This window comes from Echeneis naucrates, chromosome 24 (assembly GCF_900963305.1).
Source record: "Echeneis naucrates chromosome 24, fEcheNa1.1, whole genome shotgun sequence".
NCBI classification, from domain to species: Eukaryota; Metazoa; Chordata; class Actinopteri; order Carangiformes; family Echeneidae; genus Echeneis; species Echeneis naucrates.
This window is the reverse complement of record NC_042534.1, coordinates 833,926-854,339: the sequence shown is the minus strand read 5'-3', so window position 1 is coordinate 854,339 and position 20,414 is coordinate 833,926. Positions and strand designations below refer to the sequence as shown.

At 45.7% G+C, this 20,414-nt stretch overlaps 1 protein-coding gene across 8 annotated transcripts in view; it reads left to right on the top strand.

Moving 5' to 3' along the window:
* Window positions 1–19,502, top strand: part of col12a1b (collagen, type XII, alpha 1b) — a 78,913-nt gene extending 59,411 nt beyond the window's left edge. For 7 of the 8 annotated variants that reach the window (XM_029495842.1, XM_029495846.1, XM_029495845.1 and 4 more), the window contains 24 exons: window positions 165–239; window positions 1,656–1,795; window positions 2,748–2,871; window positions 2,971–3,114; window positions 3,207–3,371; window positions 3,453–3,491; window positions 3,589–3,727; window positions 4,351–4,493; window positions 4,973–5,082; window positions 7,492–7,650; window positions 8,066–8,143; window positions 9,919–10,005; window positions 10,710–10,763; window positions 11,389–11,484; window positions 12,117–12,170; window positions 13,659–13,712; window positions 13,798–13,851; window positions 13,934–14,005; window positions 14,093–14,128; window positions 14,276–14,342; window positions 14,442–14,627; window positions 15,129–15,197; window positions 16,462–16,632; window positions 18,585–19,502. In XM_029495842.1, coding sequence (XP_029351702.1) covers window positions 165–239; window positions 1,656–1,795; window positions 2,748–2,871; window positions 2,971–3,114; window positions 3,207–3,371; window positions 3,453–3,491; window positions 3,589–3,727; window positions 4,351–4,493; window positions 4,973–5,082; window positions 7,492–7,650; window positions 8,066–8,143; window positions 9,919–10,005; window positions 10,710–10,763; window positions 11,389–11,484; window positions 12,117–12,170; window positions 13,659–13,712; window positions 13,798–13,851; window positions 13,934–14,005; window positions 14,093–14,128; window positions 14,276–14,342; window positions 14,442–14,627; window positions 15,129–15,197; window positions 16,462–16,632; window positions 18,585–18,703 — 2,435 coding nt within the window. In that variant the 3' untranslated portion in view covers window positions 18,704–19,502. Of the gene's footprint in view, window positions 1–164; window positions 240–1,655; window positions 1,796–2,747; window positions 2,872–2,970; window positions 3,115–3,206; window positions 3,372–3,452; window positions 3,492–3,588; window positions 3,728–4,350; window positions 4,494–4,972; window positions 5,083–7,491; window positions 7,651–8,065; window positions 8,144–9,918; window positions 10,006–10,709; window positions 10,764–11,388; window positions 11,485–12,116; window positions 12,171–13,658; window positions 13,713–13,797; window positions 13,852–13,933; window positions 14,006–14,092; window positions 14,129–14,275; window positions 14,343–14,441; window positions 14,628–15,128; window positions 15,198–16,461; window positions 16,633–16,796 lie in introns of all 8 variants that reach the window. The other variant, XM_029495843.1, reaches the window with a different exon arrangement.
* Window positions 19,503–20,414: the final 912 nt, after the last annotated feature.

Here is a 20,414-nt window from a genome sequence, read left to right as displayed (position 1 = left end):
ATCTGACATTTCCAACACATTCAGACAACTTGTAGAGATTCACAGACAGCGACATCATCATCATCATCTCCTCACAGCAGGAGTCCAGAATGACTTCATGTTTACTGTTCTGAATTCGTCCCAAACATGTTGGTGACGGTTGTGTCTCTGTCCAACTCTCGCAGTGGTCAAGCCGACTCCGGTTCCAACGCTCCCGCCGACCCCGACGCCTCCACCCACCATCCCCCCTGCAATGGCAGGTGAGCACAGATATCCAGCTGAAGTCACTGTGGTTCTAACTGTGGCCTCACAGAGACGAGGTCCAGGGTTCTAATGGTGTCGGCCCCCAAAGTGGCTGCAGATATCATGTGGCTAAATAATCATGCCGGGATATTACAATCTACTGTTCCCTCGCAGCAAGAAGGGGGCTGGGCCTCAACCCTGGAACTGTTCCCTCCTACATGCATAACGACGAGGACACGATCCTGCACAGATTCAATAAATGTTCGCCGGGTCGTCGGATATTGTTATTTTGATGAATCGTGCACAGAGCTGACCTTATTTTTTGGTTTGTTCAGTTCCGTCTTGTAGAAATGTGACCGACCAGCCTCAGATTTTCAGCTTTAACCCAGATTCACTTTCTAGCTGATGATCTGTCCGAGTCAAGGTGTAAAATCCACCTGAGTCAGTTCAGACGGAGACCTCAACACCAGCCTGCATGTGTTAACGTTGTGTTTCCTGCTTTTGATTCATAAAGCATTTCTGTCGTTTCTCCAAAGATCCTTTCTTCTTCTTCTTCTCTGTGATTGAAAACATAAACAATCTGAACACAACACAAATCTCCGACCACAGAAAGGATAAAAAGTGGCTCCTTTTGAAATTGAATACATTTTCCCATCTGTGCTGAAAAACATTTAAATGAAAGCACAAATATGAATCTGAACCCCCCCCAGGAATCCGTAACCCTGCACCTTATTCAGAGAGACCTGGTTCAACAGAGCCACCCCCCCCAACTCTAAAACCCTCTTTGTGGAAAACACGGCTCATCCCGACACTGAATGGGTTCAGTCTTTTCATTCAAGCTCAGCTCTGGTTCTGGAAGCTGCTCGCTGCAGCCTCTTGGCTGAGGTGGCGGTTTGAATGCAGATTCCTTCTGGATCCGAACCGAGCCAGTGGGGGGAGTAATGGATACCACATGTTGCTGCTGGCCCCGCAGGGCGCATGACAGGGAACACACCCGTTACAAAGCAACAACTTAGGTGTTGAAAAATGAAGACTGGCCATTCCAAAGAATCTGTTTGTGTTGTGTTAAAGTTGTTTATAAAAAAGGGAAGAAGGAGAAAGGATATTACAAAGAGTGCTGCGTGAAATTCGGGTGGATTAGCAAAGATTATTGAAAGCTTTCTTCTCGGCTCGTCTCCTTCAGAGAGGAACACATTAACCAGAGCTGACTCTCAAACCTTCTGGTGGCCAAATGTTCCTCATTTCGCCCATAATAATTATACAGTACATTTTTCTCCATTGTTTGTTTTGATGCACGTGTTTTAATGCTCCCCGGCTCGCAAACAATCATCTTTCCGTGTGATTATCCTATTTTCTGTGCTGGTTTGTGATGTTCCCCGCGGTCTGGCCGGTGCTCTTTAAGAGCTCCTTATTGCTTTGTTTTCTCGCCTCAGTTTGCAAAGGTGCCAAAGCAGATGTGGTGTTCCTCATCGATGGCTCCTGGAGCATCGGCGAAAACAGCTTCATCAAGGTCGTGCACTTTGTCTCCAGCATGATCGGCTCGTTTGATGTCATCGGACCCTCAGGAATGCAGGTTTGGACTGAAGGCTTTTTATTAAAGGTCCAAGACAAAAGGCTCCTAAAGCAGCTGAGTTGAACGGTGCAACATGAATGAATATGAACTGACAGCTTCAACATCCCCACCAGAGCCGACGTAGAGCCAAAAACCAATAAACAGGTGCAGGAATCCTGAAGGCGTCAACTGAAATATAAATAATAAATAAATATAATTATGTTAAGGTCAATACCCATGAGCCTCAGCCACTGTTGCTACGGAGATGAGGCCAGTCAGGGACGTCACAAGCACGACGACAGTACTAATGAAAGTTAGCCTTCAGGTTCAAACGGTCTTTGGTAGCGTTTCGTTATATTGTTAGTGAACATGTTGGAATGATATCGCAGCCATCCGTTTTTTTAAAGACTAAATCCCTGATGATCTTTGAAGAAACCCGACGGTTGTTTAACATCACTTCCAGACCTTCAGAGATGACGCTCCTCTCCATCTGGACAGCAAAATATTTTGTCCTCTGCACAATAAAAAACTTTAAAGGCGTTTTTTAAAGTTACAACTTTATATCCCAAACCAAAACCGAAGTGAGTGCTGTGAACCAAATGGATATTTATCTATACTCATCTCTCACACTGATCTGGAAAATGTTATTCCTGCTTTCATCTACTCAGAACTCCCTCCTCTCTGCCATTAAGCGAAAATCGCTTTCCCGCCTCCGACTACTTCAGAACAAAGAAGCAGTTCAGCTTCTTACTGCTTTTACTTTGATCCTTGATCACTTTTAGAGCGATCAGTAAAATCTCAAGTTACACCGCAGAGTTATTAACCCCGTGAGAGCCGGACCGACCAGCACGCATAGTTCTTTAGTATATTTAGTATAACCAGCTGTTGTATTGTTGTTGTATCGCACTCACACAAATCCAGGATGCTAAAGGTGGTTTGATTCTGAGCCTGGAACCCTAACCCTTCCAAACAGGTGTCGTTCGTGCAGTACAGCGACAACGCCAAGACGGAGTTCAGGCTGAACGCGTATCAAGACAAAGGCATCGCCATGTCCGCGCTGCATCACATCCACTACAGAGGAGGAAACACCAAGACAGGTTCGATCTGCGCCGCACGTCAGCAAACGTCTCATCCATCCAGCTCTGCTTGTTGTTGCTCAACGCCATTCTTCCCTCTTTTTCCTTCGCGCTGAGTAGGCGTGGCTCTGAAACACACCTACGAGAAGGCCTTCTCCCTGGAAAATGGAATGAGAAGGAACGTGCCCAAGGTGATCGTGGTGATCACAGACGGTCGCTCTCAGGATGAGGTGAAGAAGAATGCTGCCAAGCTTCAGCATGCAGGTGACAGACGTGGAGTTTTTTGTGTCAGCTCTGATACCAGTCTGACCGAGCTTGGTCCTGATCCTGACTGTCTCTGTACTTCCTGTCTTCAGGTTACAGCGTCTTCGCTATCGGCGTCGCCGACGTCGACTTTGTGGAGCTGCAGTCGATCGGCAGCAAACCCAGCGAGAGGCACGTCTTCGTCGTGGACGACTTCGACGCTTTTGACACCATTAAAGAAAACCTCATCACCTTCATTTGTGAAACCGCAACATCAAGTGAGTCCCTTCGCCACAAAACCGTTTTTTGTTGCCTGTTTTGAGGAATTTATTGTGAAACTCATCTTTCTCGTCCTGCAGCCTGTCCACTGATCTTCCTGAATGGATTCACGTCACCAGGTGAGAACTGAACTGCTGCCGTCCTCTAAATTTTCAGCTCCTCCGTCTGCTGTGATGATAAGAGCTTGACAAATGTCTCTGATTGGCTGCCTCACAGGCTTCAGGATGCTCGAGGCGTTCAACCTGACTGAGAAGACCTACAGCTCCGTCAAAGGCGTCTCCATGGAGCCGGGCTCCTTCAACAGCTTCACGGCATACAGACTGCACAAGAACGCCTTCCTCAGTCAGCCCAGCACGTGAGTTTCACATCCGTTTTGTTGGAAATGATTCGGTTGGACCGCCGTGACGTCACCGATCAGTGTGTGAGCTGCAGCCATCAGTAAACATTTTCATGAGTTCATGGTCTGTTTCAAGTCTTAAGTGCAACATAATGTACTTTTAAGTGATGGTGACATTTAGAGGAAAGGAGGGGAGGGGTTAGGGGGCGGGGCTACTGACAGTTTGAAAAATCCAGCTGTTTGTTTGTCTCCAGCTGAGCTGAACTGTTTGTGTTTGTGGTGTTTGTTAATGTTTTTTGTCACTTGGTAACGTGAAGTGTTGTGTGTTCACGCTGTCTGTGAGGTCAGACCTGGCTGTAGGTCTGGACGGTGCAAAAACCAGACTGTGAACACGGGCCGCCGCCCAACGCACAACACTTCTGACTTTCCAAAATGTGTAGTGACATCACAGCGACACAAAGGAAACCGGGTTTATACAACCAGGAAGTAGATGATCCAATCAGATCATATATTATTAATATATTTTATGGTGTTTCACTCGTTCCTTCCTGTCGTTCAGGGGTCTTGTTAGAACTGAGTTTTGTGTTTATGGTTGTGCGACCTGTGAGTCCATCCTGTCGTTTTTTTTGTCTCCAAAACAGAGAGGTCCACCCTGACGGTCTCCCCCACGCCTACACCATCATCCTCATGTTCCGCCTCCTCCCCGACTCACCCACCGAGGCCTTCGACATCTGGCAGGTGTCGACCAACGACCACAAGCCAGAGACGGGCGTCACCATTGACCGTAAATGTCCTTATGTGTGTGTCTGTGTGAGAAATGTGCGCGGCAGCTGTTCCTCATTGAGTGGTATCTGATCCTAAAACAAGCTGAGTGGGCTGTAACGAGCTGGAGATCGGGTCCTCTTACCTCCAGAAGCTGATGTCAGCGGCGGCGCTCAGCGGTTTGGGCCTGTTAGTGAGACTTCCTGCTGGGCTTCAGTAGTCTGGACCACACTGAGGTTCAGGTCCTCCAGAGAGGGAGTTATTAACTGTTTCCTGTCATTTGAGGAAGCTAAGCTAAGCTAAGCTAACAGGCTAGGCACACCAGACTTCACTTAGTGTTGGACCTTTTTCTCATCAGTCCTCGTCTTTGGTCTTGGACTACAGATTTGCATTATGGGAATTGTAGGCTTCCAGTGTTCTCACTTGTCTGCCAAAACCCACTTGAATATGCTGAATATTTTTGTCGTATTGTATTTCTAATTTCACCTTCCCCTTCTGCAGCCTCCAGCCAGACGCTGTCCTTCTACAACAAAGACGAGCGTGGCGAGATTCAGAGGGTCACTTTCGACAGCGATCAAGTGAAGAGGATGTTCCATGGAAGCTTCCACAAGGTGAAGGCAGCAGGACTTTAGACCTTCGGAGCGTTGTGAGCTCCACGTCTGCTTTGGCTTTCAGAAACGTATTTATGTTGAACAGAAAAGAGCTGAGAGTGAGATGGCGGTGCTTTGTTCTGGCCGGACGTCTCGAGGTCACACAGATTCTGCAGATACCTGAGATACCAAATATGTTGTACATTAGAGGTGGAGCAGCTGACGGGCAACTACAGACGTGCACCTGAAGAGTTATGTCAGCTCAGACAAGCAGATGGTGTCTGCAGGTTGTAAAACGGCGGCTGCAGTTTTTACCTCATGAGGGGTTCTGCTGATCCATCAGCTGCTGTGTGGACTCCGTTTAAAACCGCACGTGTGTCAGCAGCTCCTGTTCGTGTTTGAGCTCAGAAACATACAGGTGTGATTCACCTGGAGGATCTTTGGTCGTGCCATTTTTCGTTAAGACATGAATCAGAGCAGGTTTTAAATGAGGAAGGACAAACTTACACTTAATTATAATCACTTCGCAGACACACAAATGTGTCAGAGGTGACATCGAGACAAAATGAAAAAATAATCTGTTATATGATATTTGAGGAATCCAACATCAAAGCACCGACGATTTTATTTATTTCAAGTCAATCAATCATCACTGAGGGAAACTTTGGAAACAGCTGCTCAACATCTGATCTGCAGCGTTGAGACAATAACCCAGAGTCTTGGAGGACAGACTTGCATCATGGGAACTGTAGTGTTTGAGAAGCTCGTCCCATTTTAAGGGAATAAAAAATCAAGATGTCTTAATCTTCTTTGACAGCACATTTGCATATATTATATCTAAACCAAAGAAATGGGAGAAATTAGTTTATACAATCCTGCCTGATAGAAAAGCTTTAGGAATAACTAAAAGTAGAAAATAAAACTAAGCTGAAGTTAAACGAAGAATGACTGCTCTGCTGCTGAGAGCAGCGCTTTATGTACAAGACGAGCGGCGTGGACAGCCTGCAACAATATGACCAACCTCCACAGAGATCCATAAGGGGGGGTTAGAAACGCACCGCAGGCTCTGTTAGGACGCCTGCCTGGAAAATACTGGGTCACTGCTATTGCTATTAAACAATTACATCAGAGGAGCTGCAGAGCGCCAGCAGGGAGGCGGGGCTTTACTTCTCTGCAGACCCCCCTCCCCTCTTGGCTCAGGAGGAGTCTGAGGAGCCAGGCACTGATCCTGCCGCCCGTTGCCTCTAGTAGCCGACCGCAGAGGAATTCTTGTGGTTTTTAGCTCCCAGCATGCCTCTGTGCACCACGTCTGCCACAGGGCGAGCTGTCGGAGGCTGTCGAACTGTCTCTTCGAGCAATTTGTAATAATAGTGGAGTCTGTCTGCAGATTACCTGCTCCTTGATAAAACTGCCCCTCTGGTCAGATCCAGCCCTGATTTATTTCTGGCGTCTGCGGTTCCTTTTTCCGCCTCAGGCAGAAAAACTGAGAGGGTTTAGGAATTTAAACGACAAGTTCTGCTTCTGAACAAACAGCTTGTCAAATCCAGATAGATTAAAAAGGACTGCCGATTGGTGCTGGAGGTTTCTGGAAGAAATCCAAAAGTTTGAGAGTCACTTCAGATAAAAAAAGAAAATGATGTAGAGTGAAATTCTTCCTCCCCCCAGAGGTCAGAGGTCAAGCATGTCCATAAACTCTGGTAGCTCCCTGGATTTTACTTTCTTGCTGAAGGGCTCTGCAGCCTGGTGATGCTGAAGGTTTGTTGGGGGGGGGTTAAAAGCCTTGGGCGTCTCATGAATCAGTTTTAGGACTTAAACTCACGTAACTGAGACGTCCTGAACTTGCTGTCGGAGAGTTGCAGAAGCTGCAGCCTCCCTGTGAGTAGATATTTGGGTCTGATACCGAGGCAGACTTTTGGAGATCACCACGTCTGGCTCCTCTAATCCCCCCTTCCCTCGCAGCACTTTACCAACCTCTGCAGATGTGTTGAACAGCAGAGCTCAGTCGGTCGGATCAGTTGTGGATACCTGAGCTCCTCTGCGGTACTAAAGAAGGATTATGTGATCAGAGGAAGATGATGTGAGTCCGCTGCAGAGAAACAAACATGCTCTGACTGCGCTGGTGTTTGATCAAACAGAAGCCAATTAGAGTCAGAGGGAGCCCAACAGGGTCAACATGACTCATGTTTTAATGTGCAGCAATCAGAAATCTGATTAGCAAAACAGAATCTGGCCTGTTAGAGTGAATGGGCATTTGAATGAATGAGGAGGACGATGGCACTGTCTGTCCTCCACTCAGGCTCCAAGGGGGGGACTCGGCGCAGCCCAACAATTTACAGGCCGTCACAATTAAACCCAGACACAAGTCTCACTCATACAACAAAGAATGCCAATAAAACCTAATCTTCTCCTTCTCCTCTCTTCTCTCTGAAGCTCCACATACTGGTTTCATCCACCAGCGTCAAACTCAACGTCGACTGCCAGGAAGTGGCTGAGAAGGAGATCAAGGCGGCAGGAAACACCTCCAGCGATGGCTACCAGGTTCTGGGCAAGATGTCAAAGTCCATCGGCTCCAAAGGAGAATCAGCAACAGTAAGTGAAGGAAAACCATCAAAATCTGATTCCAGCAGAGTGACAACCGTTCATCCGTACTCCCCTCAGAGTGTTGGACTTATGTTTCTGTAAAAAAAAAAAAGATTAAACTGTAGATGAAACTTATAAACTACAAAATAATCAGAATATCCATCAATAATGAAGATATCGGTTACGTTCTGTGATACATACGTTGGAATACAGTGATTGTAAAACAGAAAGCCTGCTGGGTTGTTGTTGTGGACCAGCTTTGGACATTAAACCGTCAACTTGGCGACGATCTAAGCCCCTCCCCCTTCCCCCCGGGGCTGATGGGACTCGGTTCTCTGTCTGTCTGAGCTGTGACGGGGCGGATCAGAGACACATGTACCACAACACCGTTTCCATGTTTTGCTTTTTTTTCTCTCCTCCACAGTTCCAACTCCAGATGTTTGATATTGTCTGCAGCTTGGGCTGGACCAGCAGAGACAGATGCTGTGACCTCCCATCCATGGTAGGAACCCCCCCGACACACACACACACACACACACTCCTCCCTGAAGCTCTTTTTAGCTTCACGTCATCTTCTCATTTGAATGATGTGACACTTTGGCTTTATTTTGCCTTGAATCACAAAATCCAGAGTCGGCTGATGGAGTTCCTTTTTATTGGGCGGGGGGGTGGGTCATTTTTTCCATCCAGAAATTTAAATTAAAGCTTCCAATGCACGTTTAGATTTTAGACGTATGTATGTGGTCGTACGATTTACGAGACTCAGCTCTAAAACTCACATCTGCTTGTTGGATTTTTTTTAATGATTGTTATTTTTTTTACATACATCTGTGATGCATCTCTAGCTGCTCTGACTGATTGTCTTCTTATATAAAGCTATCTGGTTTTTGTCAAACCTTTTTGGACACTCAGGGACGGCGGAACTGTTCTTGGCAACACGTGTAGTTGCGGTTAAAAGCAGAATATGATATAATCGAGTAAAGAGGCAGATGAATGGGATTGTGCTTTAACACTCGGAGCGCGTCCTTCATGGCCCTACAGTTGTAGGGCTCAGGATCAGAGCGGCGTAATCAGAGTCAGGCGAAGCTCAAAGGGGGAAACAAACAGTGTCTATATGATGTTCAGAGACGTGAGCCAGCTGAGGGGAGGTCAGCGGGGTGTGACATATAATAGGAAACAGCGTTCAGAACAATCCAGGAATGAGTCATTTTACAGCATGAAGGTCCGGTTTGTCACTGATTCTGGATGTTATTGAAATGTCACATCGACCTTTAAATCCAAAAAACGAGTCAACCTTTTTTTTTTTTCAAGCCTCTAGTTTGCAATCTGTCTGTCAGCCATTTTTTTGAAGATTTGGAAGAGAAGGTGGAGCTGATCCTGATTGGGCGGTAGCCCCGCCCTCTAACTCCTCCCCTCTAAATGGAGCATCATTAAAAAAAAATGACCATGTTGTATTTCAGACTGAGACCATAAACTGATCAGGAGGAAGGGCATTTTCCCATTGACTTCAACACAGTCTGACCTCTTGCCTCCTGTTGGTCCATAGGTAGACTCCTCCTTTGTCTCTGGAGCTTCTCAGGCAGTCTGACTGATTAAATGCAGAACAGTTCAGACTGTAGTTGAGGGCTGGACTCCGGACACAGTAACAAGTGAAGCTTTGTCTGAACGCAGGATGTCTGCAGATGTCTGCGTCCAAAGTGGATTATTATCTGAATTGGTCCGGGGGGGGGGGGGGGGGGGGGGGGGGGGCTGCTTGATTGGGCTGTTTCTGCTGACAGTGAATGATCCCAACGGAGGAGCATCAGTGGAAACATCCACCCAGAAAACAGCAGCTTCCCTTCCCTGCCAAAACTACACCAAGAGAAACAAAGCCCCCTGCCTTTTCTTCATAAGGAAAATAAACATTGAAGACATTTCAGAAAATGTAATAAATTTCTGCAACAAGCCAGATGGACTTAGACTCTGAATACTGAAGAGCCTTAAACCTTCATCCAGTCTGTTGGCCAACAGGCAGTAAGGCTGGTTTTGAAGTCTATGGGAACTGTGAGGGGATTGTGAGACGTTACATCTACACATCTAATTAATTCAGTGATTTAACTGGTTGAATCAATTGTTTTGTCTTTAATTCTAAGAAAAGCTTGGTCTGTTTTCGGAGATTAAAACGAAACACAGCAGAAGACTCGCTCCGTTTAAAGCTGCTTCCTCCAAAGTGATCTGGATTCTGCTTTTTTATTTTGGGTGTTTCTGACAGTCAAATTCTGTTTTCCTCTCCCACAGAGAGACGAGCTGAAGTGTCCGTCTCTTCCCAACTCCTGTACCTGCGTCTCCGAGTCCAACGGCCTTCCAGGGCCTCAGGGTCCGGTGGTAAGAGCCCCCTCTAATCCGTCTGTCAGCCATTAGAGACTTTGTCTCAGCTCACTGTTTCAGATGAAGTGCAGAGAGGATGTGAAAAAAGCCGGTCAGATGTAATGAGATATAAACAGGAGAAACATTTTGGAGCTTCGTTCGTTCGGTCAGAGTCCGAAGATCTGACTTTGTAGAAACGATGATTAAATGAATTATGTTTCTTTAAAAGATGTTTTCTATTTTATCATTGTGAGCTGTGGCGAATAGGATTCAGATTTTAAACTCAACATGACTTCATATGCTTTTTATTTTAATTGGGACATTTTCATTCTTGAGTTATTTATTGATATCTATGTTGTACAAGGGAGAATATTGTGCCCTGAAGCACCATAAACACTGGAAGCTTCCTTGCAGAAGCTCATAAAGTCTTTGTGGGGGGGTAAAAGTACGGATAGATCTCTTTGACTGCACTGATATCTGGAGTTTCTCTTCTCAGCAGTAAACTGAGTAAAGTTCTGGTCCTTGTAGTTTTTATTCTACAGACGATAGAAAACAGTAATCCACATTTGATGCATGGCAATAAACGAGTCAGCTGGTTTCTGTTTTTCACCGTCTGACCAAAACTCCATCAACAGTCCTGCTAAGTTCTTAAGAGGTGGATCTGGTTGTTGAGGGTTTTTCTTTTTAACATGACGAATGTTCCTCCTCCTCCTCCTCCTCAGGGCGCCCCCGGCAGCAAAGGTCCCCGAGGTGAAAGAGGAGAGGCTGGTCCTGTTGTAAGTATCTTCAAAACAGCATTCACTTTCTCCCCTTTAAAACATCAGTGAGCGTTTTTCTGAGGTGCATTCGGCTCCAGAGGAAAACAAAAGATTGTTTTAAAGTATAAAAGCTTTGAGGGCAGCAAGACCATCTGACTCTGATATGAGGTTTGATCTCCGTTGGTCTTTTACAGAGTAAACAGCACTGTAGTGAAATTGGGATGACAGATATCAACAACACATTCCGTCTGTATTTACCACTTTAAGAGCCACATTCAGGCTTTTCTGTCTTATATTCAGAATCAGCTGATTCTGTCTGACTTAGTAAAGACTCTGAATGTTTCTTCCTTTCTGAAGAAAAGTTCCTCATGTGTTTGGGTTGTTTCTGTCTTTATCTGATCATTAATGATGAAAAATCAGCTCCAAAGCCTCCGATGCTCTAAATATCTGAGCTAGACATCACTGTCAAAGATGGAGGATGAGAATGGATGGATAAACACACAGAAGGAGTCAGAGAGTCAGACTGATCCAGATCTGATCACTGAAGTCAGATTGGGCTGTTAGAAAGAGCTGATTCTGCAGTTTAAGGAGGGAAAAGGGGCTTAAATATTTCTGATCTCACCTCCTCTGTGTGCCTCCACAGGGACCCCTCGGCCCACGGGGAGATAACGGACCACCAGGGCCCATGGGTCTGCCCGGCCCTCAAGGACCCAGTGGGCGGTCGATTCCAGGAGAGGCTGTAAGTCCACAAACACATCTGATACACACACAAAACACCAAATATAAATCCCAGGAAGCCTCAGCACTCCAGAGTGGGAGGATTTTTCTCAGATTTATTTTGAAGGGAATTTGCAAGCTGGGGAGTATCTGTGGCAGAGACTCACATTCCTTCATGTCTGATACAAAATGACCCGAGTCTTAATAAATCAGAGCTTGGATTTCCTTCTCTGGGGGAAGAGATGTTCCTTTGTTTTGTCTCCACGGAGGTCACCAAAGACACGGTGATGTAACAGAGGATAGAGTTGCCGCAGGCTCACACCTTTCAGGTGGAGACTGTAAATGTTAAACGATCACCAGCCGGAGCGTCCGCTGCATTCCTGTCTCTACAAAATAAAGGCCTCAAATGCGTAAAAATGCCCCTCACATTTTGTCAGCAGCAATAAAAAATCCTCAACTTTAGCTTCTGATCATTTTTACAGGTCATGAGTTAGTGTCACAGCTGCACTGAGCTGAGTATTTGAGCCTTAAAGGAGTCGGACTTTCTAAAATCCTGATCCTTCTCTGGAACATTACTGAGCTCCACCTGAAACCTGGCAGAAAATTTGTGTGCCCTGACTGATCTCCATGTTGTGCTCTTGTCTCCGTCCTCAGGGCCGCCCTGGACCGAAGGGAGACCCCGGTGATTCAGGCTTACCTGGACAGAAAGTAAGTACAGCTCTGGATGACTTTTTTTGGTGGAGGGGCTTAAACAGGAAACGGTGATAATTCAAAGTTTGATTACTGGTCTGGCATCCGATGCTCTTCCAGCTGTGGGGGAGAGTTTCTCTGCAGCAGTTTTCTGAATATTACTCATAGCTTCAAATTTAGCGGCGAAGGAGCCAAGAACAAGTCATGTTAATCCACGGTGTTGCTTAAGTGTCGCTCTGCATCGAAGGCTTCGCAGTAAGAATCTCAAAAAGAATCTGCTGGTATGGAAGTAAAAACATCTTCGGTCACTGAGTCGGAGCGAGCGATGAGGATCAGATAACGTTTGGGTTTTATGAAGTGGGAAAAGACAGTCGCAGCTTCTGTCTCTGTTATATAACTGATCTCTTGCCGTTTTGTTTTCTGTGTAGGAAAAAAAAAAGTAAAAATCTGACAATTCAAAAGAAATATAGTGATGGATGTGGCTGCTGTGTCCGGCTGAGGTTAGAGGTCTGATCCCCCCCCAGGAGGTCAGCCCCGGCAGGCTCCATTAAACTGGTTTATGGACACAGATAGTCCCGGGTCGCTCCTGTGACCCCCCGACCCAGAGGATTCTCCCTGGAAGCTTTTCATCCTCAGATCTCACATCCAGCAGCTTTCAGTCTGTTAAGAAACCAGCTCATTTAACTGTCAGGTAGCTGAACCGTTGATGGACATAGCTCCGCCTGCTGACCCGGGTCCAAACACGTCCTCGTACTGAAACTGAAAGCAGCAAATCAAATCAAAGTTTCTTCATGATTCTTTTGTCATCTGAAGTTTAGAGTCAAAATGAGCTTAAAAAAAAAAAAAAAAAAAAAAAACAAGGAAGACGTAGTGCCATTTCCCCATAGACTTCAATGCAATCAGGTTTCCTCCCCCTTGCAGCCAGTGGAGTTGGCTGGTCATTAGATAGACTGAAGGTTTAAGGCTGCTTCAGTTTTATTTCTCTTCTTAAGACACATTTTTTACAGCGTATTTTATGACAATCAACTTATTTTGTGGCGTTTCGTTCATCCACAGTTGTGTGCCGTCTCAAACACAAACAGGACAGTCACGCAGCACCGCTTCAGCCAGTGATGACAACAAACTGAACGCACAACAGAGTCAAATGTCATATTTTTAGGAAACGTGCTTCTAACAGAACCTGTGACACAGGTGACCGTGGCGGAGCAGATGCTACAGCAACATGCATTTAATGAGCTGCAGACCAGGCAGGCCTCGGTTTATAACGGCCAATAAAATGGATCTGGAATATATTATGTTCCCTGTAAATTTTATGCCAAGGCATCAAAGACTGGAGAGGACTGACAATAAAAAGTAGTGAGCAGCGTTTGTGAGAAAATGAGATTTACTATCGGACCAGCACAAAATCCAGTTCTGACAAACAGGTCTGACTCAGTCCCTCGCTGCGAAGGCGACCTTTCAACAAACAAACAAACAAAAAAAGCTGAGCTTCGATCTGTTTTACAGGGCTCACCTGGACCTCGTGGTCCCATGGGTCCGATCGGACCAGTTGGAGTCAGGGTGAGTACACACGGCCTGATTTTAAGCTTCTTTAAATACAGACAGGATGAGTTGAGTTCCTCAAGTCCGGATCATTTCATTTCAGGGCCCTCAAGGAAAGGACGGAGCGGCTGGACCCAGAGGCCCCGCAGGGTCCATGGTGAGACAACTGGGAGCTGGATCAGTTCACCTTTTACTGACAAATATTTATTCCTTCTGAATCTGGTCTGTGATCCTTGCAGGGACCTCCAGGCTCTCCTGGAATACCAGGTTCTGCAGGACAACCAGGAAAGCCCGGAGACTCCGGTCCCCCGGTGAGTGTCCTCGCCATCATGGCAGCTTTGACCCGCCTCCCTCCAGCATCATCTGTGGTCTAAACTGGTTTGTGTGTCTGTTTTCAGGGTGCCACCGGCCCCAAAGGAGACAAAGGAGAGAGAGTGAGTGTTTATTATTGTCACCATTGTGCTTCTCTTTGGTCACAAACTTCAAATAAAAAGTTTCTGTTGCTCCAGATGGTTTAAACCATTTAAGCCATCTGGGAGTTGTAGTTTATCCCTCAACGTTAACTCCCTTTTCTGTCTCAGGGTGACTTCGCTCCTCAGAACATGATGCGCTTCATCGCCAGACAAGTTTGCGAGCAGCTAGTGAACAGTATGTGGTCCAGGATTTTGGATTCGGTTCTGTGTCAGTCTGCCGCCGCTGCCCATTTTGTGTTAACTTTCCCATGTCTCTGTCTTCCTGCGGCCGCAGCACAAATGACCCGAGTCAACACGCTACTGAACCAGATCCCCAACGGCATTCACCGCAACAACAACCCAGGACCTCCAGGGCCCCCTGGACCTCCTGGAAGACAGGGGCCCCGCGGAGAGCCAGGCACCGCAGGAAGAAATGGCTTCCCTGGAAGTCCAGGTCAACCCGGGCAGCAGGGTGAGAGAGGTATGAACCCCGTAACCGCCAGACCAAACTTCCTCCAATAGAAAACCAGGACTGTCTCTACACAAACATCAGATACAAACAGGGAGCCACGACACAGCAATCAGCACGCACAAAACCACAATTTTAACTGTAGTGTAACTCTGATCCATCAGTCTGTTATTGATTGGACGAGTCAGTCACATGACGTCCATCGTCTCATTGGTCTCACTGGCCGCAGAGTGCAGTGCTTCAGAGTGAAACAGACTGGGATGGATTTCAGTCCTGGACCAACCCAGGTCTTCAAGATCTGGACCAGAACCAGCAGCCGATTAATGACCTTTACAATGAAGCGTCTGTATTTTCTTTTTGTTTAATATTTAATATAGATGTTGAAAAACAGGAAGTGTGTGTTCAGGTTCTGGATCAGATCAGATCCAGATCCTGACTGTTAATCCATGACTCCCGACCTATGATGACCTTTGACCGCCCCCCCCAGAGACTGACTCAGTGTGTTTCCCTCAGGTCCTGCAGGAGAGAAGGGCGAGCGAGGAGTGTCAGGAGTCGGACAGAAGGGACCCAGAGGACCTGCAGGTACGAGGCCTTTAGACCGCCTCCAGTCTGACGTAACCTTTAAAGTCAGTCCGTTAAAAGAACACAAAGATGGAGGAAAGACTAGAGCTTTTCAAAACTCACACAATGTCAGCTCAAACAGCAGCTGCTGTCATCCTGCTGAGCCGGAACTGGACCCAGACTACAGCCCTGCACGGCTGAGACCGTCCAGGTGGAGGGAAGCGATGGGAAAAGCCGACTCGGTCCAGGTCTAGACGTAACGCAGATGCGACTCCGCCCCTCGTAGTCTCGTTTTTGTTGTGTCAGCAGCAGCAGCTTCTGAAAAAAATATGCCTATTGTATTTCCAGCTGGATTTGGAGCAGAGCAATGACACTGAGCCATAATTATCTGTTTGGTTCAGAGACTCTGCCTGGAGGTTTTTAGAAGAGAGTAATAAATCTGGATTCATCGCTAAATGAACCAGAAACAAGGACTCAAAGCTGAGCCACATCGAGAACAGGCGGCAAGTCTCAGTTGACTGAAACTTTCACTAAAACACCAACAACAGACAGTTGGAGACTCATTCAACCGTCCAGCTGCTCCTTGGGAGGATTCTCCAAATCTGTTACAGATTACGTTCAGACTGCTTTATACTTTTATGTCCTTAACACAAAAATATTCTGTGTCATCTCTTCAGTTCAATTTCACCACATTTATTATCTGTTAACGTGCACAAAGAAGTCCGACACTTTAGGAACTAATCAGGAAAAATTCAACGGATGGACGGACTGATCATTTAAAAAAGCATTTGTTGAATTCTAAGCATTGTAAGATCAGGGGGACCAGGTCCTGACCTGAAAGCATGATGGTGGATTTAAGAGGCTTCAGATTCAGAAGGTTCCTGGACTAAACCAGCTTTAGTGGATCAGGATCAGTCTTCACCAAACCCTCCATTTCTACCTGGAGGAGAAGAGTGTCACATGAATTAACGAGTTAGACAATAAATAAAAGAAACATCACTTCATATATTTATGTTTTCAGAAAGCAGTTTTTTGATGGGTCCCGTGGATACAGCCAGCTCTAACTTATTTCACAAAGACTTTCTTGGTTTTAATAGATTAACCTTCAGCTGAGGCTGAATGTTGACGTTAAGTTCCATTACAATCACACAATGAATCCTGGGAAAAGGAAGTTGTTCTGACCTTTATGATGTCGTCAGCTCGGGGCGAAGACAGTCGATCCTCTTCATCACAGCCCGCGTCCTGGTGTCGCTGATCTAAAGGTGCTTCTTTATTTCCCGCTCAGGTCCACCAGGAGAGAGCAGGACAGGACCTCCGGGCCCCGCCGGCTCCGCCGGACCTCGCGGTCCCCCTGGACGTGCCGGATATGCCGGAGTCCGTGGTCCTCCTGGACCTCCTGGATACTGCGACTCCTCTCAGTGCGTCGGTATTCCTTACAACGGCCAGGGATACGGAGGTATGTAACAGGAAGTCATTTTTAGATGTAGCTACTTTAACTGCAACATGTTTTTAATGCATGTGTGTAGAATTCAGATGCACTAATCATGACAGTGAAGGTTTTGATTCGCTGTTTCCTGCTTCTACCTGACTGACCCCTTCGTCCTCTTTGGCCTGTTTCAGGTTCACCATAGTAGACTTTCTATGCCGCCTGTGCTGCTTTCACTGACTTCCTGAAAAAAAAAAACAAACAAACACAAAACTCAAAGCCCTGTAACTGAAACACTTGCTCACCTGCTCTAGAGCTGTTTAAAAGGATAACCACCAAAGGAAAACATTAACAAAGCAACACAACAACAAAGAGGGACCCAGTACTAACAACGATTCACAGCCAGTAGAACAAAACCACACCAGCAGCAGCGGTGACGGTACCGGCCTCTTTAGCGGCCTGTTTGCATCTTGAAGACCAAACAAAGATCCTTGTGTTCAGTGGAGCAGCATGCACCAAAAACAACAACAACAAACAGCCCCAGCAGATACTAACAAAAGGTGGATTTGTAACAGAGAAACAAGTGCAACCACCGCAGCATCATCAGCAACATCAGCAGCAACAACCCTGTTAACAGCATTTCTCTGGAGGTGACGTGTAAATAAACTAATTTGTGCCTTGTAGATGACGTTTGAAGGCCACTAAATTTACCTTTTAACATCTGTAGTTTTAAAGCTTGTGCCTTGCAAACAAAAACCTGCTGCTTGCTGTCTGCCAACAAAACGCCTCTTTTTTGTTTCTTTTTTTTTTTGGTTGTTGTTTTGTGTTGTTTTTTTTGTTTTGTTGTTTTTCCCCATCATGTGTTTGTAGCTGTTCTCAACTGCTCAGGGCCAAACTGAATCATTTCTGCACGTGACCCTGAAGGTTTACATTTTCCACTTAACATACAAAAAAAAGAGGAAAGGATCTAGTTGTTCTTTGTTTTTGGTTTTATTGGATTTTCTCCCCAAACCAGCTCTGCTCTGTCTGTGATGAAGAACTTGACTTTGGTGTGTTTTGTTGTGTTTCTTCTGTAAATGAAGTCACCTGAACTATAAAAGCACTGAAAGGTTCAACAGGGGCGTGTCCAAGAGGTGGCCATGGGGGTCACATGATCTTCACTTCCTGTTCACTTAAAGTCAGAAATAACTGAAGTTCAGTATGCGACATGTCACTTCTTGATCCTGAAGGAGGAGAAAGGTCATTCATGGACACAATGATCCAAATCTGACAAAGATTCATCCTAAATGCTCGACTGTGGAGCGCAGAGACATTAAAGGTCACAGTTCAAAGTTATTCAAGTCAAAACTAAAACACCAAACAACCAGCAAGGACCAAAGTCATCAAACTGCAACTGCGAACGCACACGTTCACAAACTTCAGTAATCAACCATAAACAGATAACCGATAATCCATCATCTTCCAAACAAAACACGCTGAGCCTCAGAGTGGCCAAAAAGAGAACGAAACTGAGCTTGTCAGTGAACTTTAGTCCAAAATGAGGATATTAAACAAATGAAACATAAACACAATTAGCATGGTTAATCAATAATTAGTTTTTGCTGTGAATTGTAAAACTCAATTCTTTCAAATCATCTGATCTGCTTTCATTTTAATTCAGTTTCACTCGTTTAATTTACATTTTCACGTCCTGATATCGGACTCATCTCTTGCTGATTCTTTTGCTTCATCTCAACTCTGATCTTATAAACAAACCGCACATTGCTTTGTCATCACATTTTAACACTCAGCTCATATTTGTTTGTCTATTGGACATGACCCAGTCTATCCCCCCCCACATGGAGACAGTGGACACGTCCCTGATGTTGACCCAAATGTTGCATAAGTGCTTCAATTTTCAGCCCATTCTTTCTGTGCATGCTGAGAAACAATAATAAACCCAAACTTTGTGCTGAACCGGCCCAAACACTATCTCCGAGCAGGCCGGTACCCCGACTCCGACACCCGGGTCGCCCCGGAGCCCGAGGAGGACGAGGCGTCGCAAAACCGCCGTCGAAAGAGATCACTATCAAGAAAGGCCACTGACAGGCTAACATCATAAGACAAGACACACCGCTTTATTTTTTTATCTTGTTCAACCTGTGTTTGTTGTTGAGTTATACACATTACACAAACAAACAAACTGGGGTTTGACACCTCAAATTAATTGGAAAACACATTTATTGCCTTCGAATGTTTGTGCAGGAGAAGGGTTTAGATGGAGGGAGCGAGTGTGGGGGGGCGGGGGGGGGACTAAAACTAAAATAACTCAATGAAAACACCTGTGAGCTTTCTCTTTCCCATTTGTGTCTTTTGCTTGTAACATATTTGCATCGAGTTGTTTGAAGGAGCAGTGTTGAACAGTGCACTCATCGTAACGAACGAATGAAATCGTTTGTTCAGTGTCGCGACAGCAGAGAGGTTTTTTTTTGTTCATCCAGTATGTTTGATATAATCCTGCTCCGTCAGTGTCGACCTCTGAGGAGGCTCCGTTTCATTATGGCAGTTAAACACAGCTTCATTTTGTATCTCTAGACTTAGTATTTATCAGTTTTCTTTATTCCATCACAGCTCATTTTACCAAAAGTGGAATTGCATGTCTGTGGTGTATATTTAGTTTTTGTTGTTTTTATTTTATTTTTTTCTTTTTTGTTCCATTTCATTTTGTTTTAATCAGAATATAGTTGTTGTCATTCTTGTCATTTCTCAGTACGGAATGCAGTGGAAACCTGCGTGCAAGACTATGGAAATGGTGTTGCTGCTTCCTGTTTGAACTGCAGATTGTGAATTCCACAGCCTTATTTTCTTATTTATTTCTGAAAACTGAAGAGGCATTTTTCAATAAAACTACTGAAAATTTACCCCGCGTCTGTTTTCTTTTTGCTTTTTTGAGTGTCAAATGTGACGTCTGCAAGTGAAGGGACAAATGTTGTCCTGAAGGAAAACTGTAGGGGCATCCAGGAGGGTACTTAGGGGCGACAAGGGGGGCAACAGATAGACCAGAACAAACTGCAGGCTGGACTAGAGGAACTTAAAAGTACTTGGACAAACGTGTGCATTAAGAAGACAGTAATGGGTGCTGGGGCCGATCACAGGGCAGGTGGACGGACTGTGGCGCACCAACTTATTATTTTAGTCTATCCATCCATCTTCTACCTAACTGTCTCTGGGTCACGGGGGGTTCTGGAGACAATCACAGCTCACTCTGGGGAGGGCGGGTCCATCACAGAGACAGACAGTCTCACACTCAGAGCTACGGATAATTTAGAGTCACCAATGAGCCCAAACATGATGTCTTTGGACGGTGGGAGGAAACCCATGCAGACACGGGGTTTATTTTTCTTTGTCTTTAACTGGATATGTTATTGTGAAATGGACTCAGCACCTTTTTGTTGGCTCTACTTGGTTGTTATTGTTGCTTTGTGATGGATGAAAATAAAGTTGAACTACAATCAGACTCGTCTGGACATGGACAGACCAGTGACCCTTCTCTTCATCAAAGCTACAGCAGGAAGGACCAGGCTCCTCCAGGGGGGCATTCAGGCCATTGAAAGAGGGGCAGCTGTTGGCGTAACGGCCCTAACAGGGGTAGACTTGTCGGAGTAACAACTACAGGGGAACTTGTTCCATCTCTAGAAGAGTTAAAGTGGTTTCTCAGCAGAGACCAGATTCAGCTGCTCCTCAGTCCCTGAAAACGTCACTGACTCATCTCCAGTGTTTTATTTATCTGAGGAAAGACCTCCGTCCTGTAGTGGAAACTTGGACAGGACACA